Here is an 8186-nt window from a genome sequence, read left to right as displayed (position 1 = left end):
ACACACGCTGCAGCCAGCATAAAGGACACACACGCAGGATCAGATATCTAGAGCTGTCTTATAAACGGGTGAGCGTTTTATTTTAATTATTTTTTTAAAAATCGGGGGTGGCTTACTTAATGGGGATGTCCTAAAATCGGGGAAACACGGTAGTTTAGGCATGTTCTATAATAATGCATTTTTTTTACAAAGCTACCAACTATTTTTTACAAATTTGTTTTGCAAATATTCAATGTGAGATATATCTTTAATATAGGATTCCCAAAGCATGATGGTTATCCAAAGAGAGAGCTTAGCAGGAGCCTGATTTTAGACATTCTGCCACTTTTTTAAAAGTCATATGACAGCAATATTTAATTTTAGTCTGACTAAAAATATTAAAATATAAATAAAATTCCTTACCTGCACTGCTTAAATGACAAAAGGTCCCGTGGATGGTTAAGCCCATGAAAAGACACTAACTGAACCTTATTAGCCACAGAAACAGATAATACTGCAGATACCGTGTTTCCCCGATGATAAGGCAGGGCCATCAAATAAGACAGCCCCCCCTTTTCATGTTAAAATGAAAAAAAGTGGACATGAATGGCTGTAGTCTTCTTCATGGGTAAATAAGGCATCCCCCTGAAAATAAGCCCTAGAGCATATTTTGGCCTTCAAAAAAAAATAAGACAGTGTCTTATCATCGGGGAAACAGGGTATGCACTGACCCTTTGGGGACATCTTCTAATCCAAATCATGGGTTCCATCGTATCACTGACACTGCTCTCTCTTGGTTTGCCTCCAACCTGTCTGACCGCTCCTTACATTTTTCTTTCAATGGTAAATCCACCTCTCCCACTCTCATCCCAGTTGGTGTTCCCCAAGAGTCAGTCCTTGGATCGTTTTTTTTATTTTTTTTATTTGTATACCTCCTCACTTGGTAGTCTCATAGCCTCCTTTGGTTTACAGTACCATCTGTATACTGATGACAATCAAATCTATCTATCTAACTCCACCCCTACCTACCGGTCCCCAGAGACCACCAAACTCCTTGTACACGCTCTTATTTCTTGTCTGGACTACTGTAACATTCTCCTCTCGCACTAACCTGACTATCCTCCACAATCTATTATAAATGCTGCAGCCAAACTTATCCATCATTCCCACCATTCCTCTTCTGCTGCCTCTTTGTAGTTCTCTTCATTGGCTTCCATTTCACCTTAGAATCAAATTCAAGCTCATGTGCCTTCAAATCTCTCCACAGTTCTTGTCCCACTTTGCTTTCTGACCTAATACTTCAAGCTGCTCTCTTCGCTCCTCCAATTACTTCCTCACTAAAAACATTGTCACATGCATGGTTCCAAGACTTTTTCAGCTTGCTATAACTTTTTGCTTCTTTAAAAGAGCCCCTAAAACCAGTCTTTTTTTGTCTCCTAAAACCTTCACTACCTACCCACCATTCCATATCTCCCCTCCTATTGTGTGGGACTTCCCCCACCTCCTAGATTGAAAGCTGTTCTGGGTAGAATCCCCTGCTCCTCTTGTGCCACTGTCTGTCATTTGCAACCCCTATTTAGTGTACAGCACCGTGTAGTATGTTGACGCTAAATAAATCCTGTAAATATTAATAAATAATAATAAAATGCACTGACCGTTTTTAAAACGATACACTAAAATAAGTGCCAAGGATCAATCACTCAAAACCCAACTGTTTACTGTTAAAAAAAAAAATTTTTTAGACCTCATAATTATTATAAAATTGATCATAACTTTAAAAAGGATTGGCTTACCACTGATATAACAGTAGGTGGAAGCTGTTCTGGGTCTCCCACAAGTACTAATTTAGAACATCGGTGGAGAAGTGGAATGAGTGTTTCAATTTCACATGACTGTCCAGCCTAAAAAAGAAGCATAAATGAGGTGTGGGTATCTAATCTGCAATAAGAAAATGAATGTGGAAGTTTAAAGCTTAGCCTAACAACCTGACCTCATCAACAATTACACAGCTGAATGGCTCATGTCCCAATTGCCTGAAGGCCGATTCTAGTAGGATGCCCCCACTGGTACTCAGTGTACAGCAGATGACATGGGAATCCAAGATAATATTCCGCTGAACCTCCTGAGGCCGTTTACGCTGCTGCAGATCAAAAAGTATAGAAAAATTAAAAGCCATGAGGCAGAAGCAATTTAAAAACAGGTGGAGAGGGCCAGATAACAGGGTTTCCTCTAGGTAGTGGAATCCCTTCACCTTCAATCTAGTATATTTTCACATGATCAAACCTAAAATTTTCAGTAAAGCAGAGTGAACTGCAGAGTTTAAATACAAAAAAGTACAATTCCTATTACCCATTTTCAAATCCAGACATCTGTAGACAACAATGCTCAGAACTCAATTATTTACTACTAATAAAGCAACAACGCAGTGATTGTGTTCAAGGACTGCCACAGCCTGTAACTGGATAGTAGAACTTATGAGGTCATCCAAGTTCTATGAAGTGTTAAAATTGGAAGATTTGGATGTGACAATTTTTCCCAAGATTTTATCCCAGACTGATGAGATGGAAAAAATTATATGTATATTCGCTACAATTTTTGGCAATAATTTACAATAAAATAGGCAAAACAGTTAACATAGTGTACATTAAAACTTATTTAATGTATACAAGTGTTGCTTTAAAAAGTTTAAACTTTTGTATTTATTTACAAAAAGGTTTTTTTTCAAACCAACATTTCCTGGCCTAAACTGGCCCAAGCCCTGGACTCCATGCAGCTGACCATCCCTGCTTAACTATTATGAATAGAAATAGAATAGAAGCTCCATGGCAAACAAAATTATTTAGCAGAAAAAAAAACTTGTCTTTTAATGATTCCAGGTGGAACAGGAGACCTCAATATGACTTTAGGAAGAGGTGGGAGATGGAAATCCCACTAAAATGTCATCTAACTTGTTGCAAGAGTCTGTTTTAGGATTTTGTTTTCCCAGCTCTGCAGCTCTCATTGGCGTAACTCACATCACCTGGCAGCATTGGAGGATGCCATATTTTTTAGTTAAGTTATAGTTTACAGTTGGCGTTTTCATGGATAGTGCCATTAGTGTAAATTGTAAACCAGAAAGTAGAAATGAAAAGCGTACTATAGTTCTGTACATTTCATGCCAGAAGGGCTTTCTGATATATTTTGACCTAAACCAGTATGCCAATCTTTTGACATATCTAGGGAGTGACCCAGCACTAGGTTCTCGGTATTTTGTATACCGTGGAGAGCATGTGGCATAATTTTTTCAATATCTGTCAAGTTGGGGGATGTATGTAAAGTTTACCTCAGACATTTAACTGAAAACATAACAAAACCATTTATCATTTTAAATAGACTAGATAAGAGTTGTACCCCCACGCTTTTATATTTGATCATTTTATTTTGTGATTTGTCCCTTCATAGATATTTACTTTAACATACTGTCACACAGGTGAAATAGAAAATAAATAAATTGGGAGCGCTCCCGTTGGACAGTACCTGGTCACTGAGAGAAGCACCTCTACTTGCACATTCCAGTGACAACTCAAAATTTTGGATTTCGAAATTTACATTTTGATATTGATGTTAGCAAAATTTCCCTGTTTTCTTTTAACATAACTGCAAGATATTTTTTCAGTAGTAAAAAAAATATTTTATTCTTACTGCTCCCACATCGTTGCCTTATACGTGCTTACCTCCTTTAATATATTGGCCACATACTGCCTTTCCTTTGTCAGCTTGGATATTTTAAGGTCCAACTCTTCACACTATATGAGAAATTAATGCAGAATTCGTAATTTAAATGAAAATATTGAGGCAGCAAATCAGTTGTTTTGTAAGACTTTCAAAGAAAAAATGTAAATGTAGCTATCCCACCTCCACCACACCACCAGACCTTGTAGAATGTGTTCTGTTTGGGGTGTCTTAGTTTCAAAGAAGGACCACAAAATTTTAAAAGGCAAAAGTTTCTTTACAGATTAGGATAATATATACATGTTATTTACAGGAAAAAGGAAAGCTGGTAAGGGGTACGTAGAGCAGGGATGGGAGAAACAAGGGGTCTATCTCTATACCTTTCTATCATTCTATCTCCATTTTCTTTCCTTGAACCACACCCATCTGCAAGTCCAGAGAAAATCACCATGTTGGTCCATCACTTGTGAAGTTTTGTGATCACAAGGGAGCACAAAGTTCATCCTTGTCCAAGGTGGAGATTATTATCACAGGCCCCTGCCCCTTCCAGGAGGACTGGAATATTGCTAATCTGGTTAGGGCAGGAAATACAACCAGGTAGTCAAATTGACAAATGTGATAATGATAAAGGGATCCACTTAAGCAAGATCAATCAATGTCTCTGTTCAGCAAGTCTTTGATGGCCATTTTATGATAGCAAAGAATATTGCTTGTATACCGCTTTCCATGATGCAAACTTATTCCTATATTAAAGTCCTATTAATATCAATTTTTTCACTTCCAATAGGCCTACTCGATAATGTCAGGAAAGGATTCAAGGAACAAGCAATAAGAACACAATGACAGAACTATGAAAGTTGTTGGGCGATAGGAGAGTGTGAACAGAAGAGATATGAGGACCAAGGGACAACCAGAAGATTAAAAATAAATTACGTGTCCTCCAACCCAGCAGGCACTGTAAGTAAAGCAGTAAGCAGGTTCAGGAATAGCAGCCACCAATAGAACAACCAGGATGGCATCCCATATTGAAATTACTAGTAGAGAGGTGTGTTTATGTGGCAGAATATTTGGAAAAAAAAAAAAAAACAATATTGTTTTGAAACACTTCACTTGGTGAAGATGTGGGCAATCATGGATATGAAGGAGAAGGTGGAAGTTAACAGGTATACATTTTTTATTTTATTTTTGCAGTGCCATAACTGCAGCCCATATTAACTGGTACACTTTCCGACATAATTTAGGAACTTCCAAACAGGGCAATGTCAGGCTCAACTACTTCCCTTCCTTCCTGGTCAGTTTGGGTAACAGCCACAGGTACCAAACAAATCCTAGCAGTGTTCAACCCAGAATGGATGGGAAGAAATTGTAGGTAAGTGTGAATACACACACACTAACTATATATATATATATATATATATATATATATATATATATATATATATATATATATATATATATACACACACACACACATATATATACACACACACACACACACATATATATGTATATATAGGAGAATAACGAGAATAACGAGAATAACGTGCTGCACAGGAAAAAGAACTGCTAACCAGCGCTGCTCAGCTCCCTCCCTCCCCACTGTTACACGTAGCCTTCTCACACAGACATCCCCAGCATCCCTATAGACGTAGCCAGCTGCTGGATAACAAGCAGGGAGGGGTAAGGCAGGGCAGAACTGGGCCAGGGCTTTGAGATCACTCACACTCATGCAACCATGAACACTAGTGTCCCGTGGAACACTGGTTTAAAATCACTGATCAAGAGGACCTTAGTACAATGAAGTATAGAGAAAAGAAAGGCTTTTGTGGGGTTTATACAGATAAAATCAAAAGTATTTATTTGGATTAGTAAACAATACACAAATTTCACAATATGTACAATTATCCAAGGAAATTACATTTTATTTTAGCATGAGATCCTTGTTCAAGTGTCATATATGGTTATAATATCATGAAGGTCAATCTCCTTTGCCAACGCACTGCTCACTTATTGGCTTCCTCAGGGGATGTGGAGATTCACACTAGTAATACATCATACATACAAATGTCAGTTCTTAGTACTAATATATTTACAAAAATCTACTAATGAACTATTTACAAAAATCAGGCAATTGTAAAATATAGCTAGTATTGTGATATGTACCATTGTGATATGTAATTTTTCTGAATATTTGAAAATATTGTGAAATTTGTGTATTGTTTACTAATCCAAATAAATACTTATGATTTTATCTGTATAAACTCAAGCCACAAAAGCCTTTCTTTTCTCTTTCCTTTTCATTGTACTATAACTATGAGACTTGGGTAAACAATCAGAAATTGGTATTTAGGACCTTGACAACAGGGGTCACCATAATAAGAGCCTCCCTGATGCCACCCAGTTGCTAATATACCACTTGTACTTTAAACCATATTTAACAACATATTGGGCTGGCTGATAGCGGAAGCTATTAAGTTTAATCAGCATACAGGATGCTTGGCCCTCCATCCATCGTTTGTACAATACCAGACTCCTCTTTGAAAGAGGATATCATGCCTCCCAGTTGCAACTCTTCCCAGATCTATTGTGGATCACTGTGCAACAGGGGCACACCCTCCAACTTCTACTTTGCATACTGCTTGCTTGAAAGGGTGTAATTTCGGCTACATTTAAACAACCAGAGAACTTAATTTATGTGGATTTGAGTAGTCTTTACCCTAAAATATCGGGATTGGATCCATTTCCTACTTTCAGTCCTTCCTCATCAGACTGGTAATTAGTGCAGGAAAGACACGTCAACATCACTCCAGCCCTTGTCTAACTAAGACAACCCCCAATAACTTTCTCTTAGGAATAGGAGCAGATACTCAGTGCTCCTCAACTCTATCCCTTTGGAAGATATTTTACTGTTAACTGGGATTTTTTCTTTTCAGCAATATTCCAGTCACAGGTCCACTTGCCACCAATGGCAGGGGTCCTGGTATGATGTGCCGTTGGGGAAGGTGTATATTGGTAAAAAGCAATGGGGAAGTGGACTGCTGCTCATGCTGGCTATATTAATAGGCTCTCTAGGTTGGGAGGATGAGGGGGGTTGGAACGTAGTGGTTGGCTATGCTGTTAGTGCTTAATTCGCACGCTGACCCTCTAAAGCAGAGATCAGCAAACTCCGACGATATCATCGAGTTCCCGCACAGTTACCAATTACTATGCTTAAAGAGCAGAAGCAGCACACAGCTACCAGTCTCCAGAAGGTTGACCTCCAACATCGTGTCTTCAACTCTGAATAGACTGGCGAATGATTCTTCGGTCAACACGGCAACAAGGTCCTGTGTTTAGTGTGCAATGACACCAACAGCACTTTCAAGCGGTCAAATCTCAAGGGATATTTCGATGCCAAGCATGTGCGGAAAGGCTGAGGCTGCTCGCTTGCAGTCACAGTTGGAAAAAAAACATTCCTTGGACACCTTGTTTCTTCTGGCCTAGTGTGCCTTCTTGATCTCCTGAAATGACCTAGTAGTCCAAAAAGTTTGCCGACTCCTGCTCTAGAGGGATGAAGAATGGTACCCTAGGAGACAATAGGCCCTTTGGTATTATTGGATGCGGTTAACTTTTGAAATATGAACTTACCGAGAATGCCATTTGAAACTGTTTTGGAGAGGTATTTTGTGTAAAATATACACATAGTGTCACAGGTGTCTACATTGTGGGAAGTACACAAAGCGTTTATAAGAGGTCATTGCATCAAAGAGTCCACTAGACCTAAAGGGATAAAGCAGCCATGAAAGTTTAGCCAGCATCCTCCCTGATTTAGAAAAGGCCATTCAAATTTCACCTTTGGCTTCCTCCTTTCGTAAGACTGTAAATTCAAGGAAAACTTCAGTAGCTGGACCTGGATCAAATTAAAAAGGCCATGGTGTATTGCACAATGATAAAATAAAGCAGACACATTCTTTGCCCATAAACTTATGAAGGTATAGACGGAGTGAGAAAGGGAGTGGGCTCAGCTATCCCACAGGCCATAAGAGATCACACTGGTGTCCTCCAATGTGACGCTGAAGCTATAGCCCAGATATTTAGGGAATACTACTGTACTAAATGGTCCATAAGTCACAATTGGATGGCAGAATGATGTTACAATCCCATATTGATGAGTACGTCTCACAGTATTCCCTCCCATCTTTGGGGGCTGAGATCTTTGAGAAGCTTAGGGGAAGAAAAAAAGTTAGTAGGTTAACCCCACAAAAACTGAAGCTTTGCCAATAAACCTTTGCCACAACGGGTACTGAATAAATAAAGTTTTTCTAATCGCCACGTATTACTCTATAAAACCAACTATTCCTCATTGCTTCAAGTAGCTTCTACAAAAATGTCGCGGGCTTCGCCATTTTTGAGTGTATGTCTTTAATAAAAAGGTCCATTTTGCTAAAAATTATTATATTCATCTTTAAAGCCTGCTGGTCAACATCCCTCATTCGGTGATTGGGCATATGCAGGCG

General features: G+C 38.7%; 1 protein-coding gene across 6 annotated transcripts in view; it reads right to left on the bottom strand.

Moving 5' to 3' along the window:
• The window catches only part of SETX (senataxin), a 63770-nt gene that overhangs the window by 9367 nt on the left and 46217 nt on the right, over window positions 1–8186 (bottom strand). For all 6 annotated transcript variants that reach the window (XM_072429476.1, XM_072429475.1, XM_072429479.1 and 3 more), the window contains 3 exons: window positions 3693–3764; window positions 1970–2119; window positions 1773–1880 (listed from right to left, as the gene is read on the bottom strand). In XM_072429476.1, coding sequence (XP_072285577.1) covers window positions 1773–1880; window positions 1970–2119; window positions 3693–3764 — 330 coding nt within the window. The remainder of the gene's footprint in view (window positions 1–1772; window positions 1881–1969; window positions 2120–3692; window positions 3765–8186) is intronic.

This window comes from Pyxicephalus adspersus, chromosome Z (assembly GCF_032062135.1).
Source record: "Pyxicephalus adspersus chromosome Z, UCB_Pads_2.0, whole genome shotgun sequence".
NCBI lineage: Eukaryota > Metazoa > Chordata > Amphibia > Anura > Pyxicephalidae > Pyxicephalus > Pyxicephalus adspersus.
The sequence above is the reverse complement of the archived record's forward strand: the minus strand, read 5'-3'. Positions and strand labels throughout refer to the sequence as shown.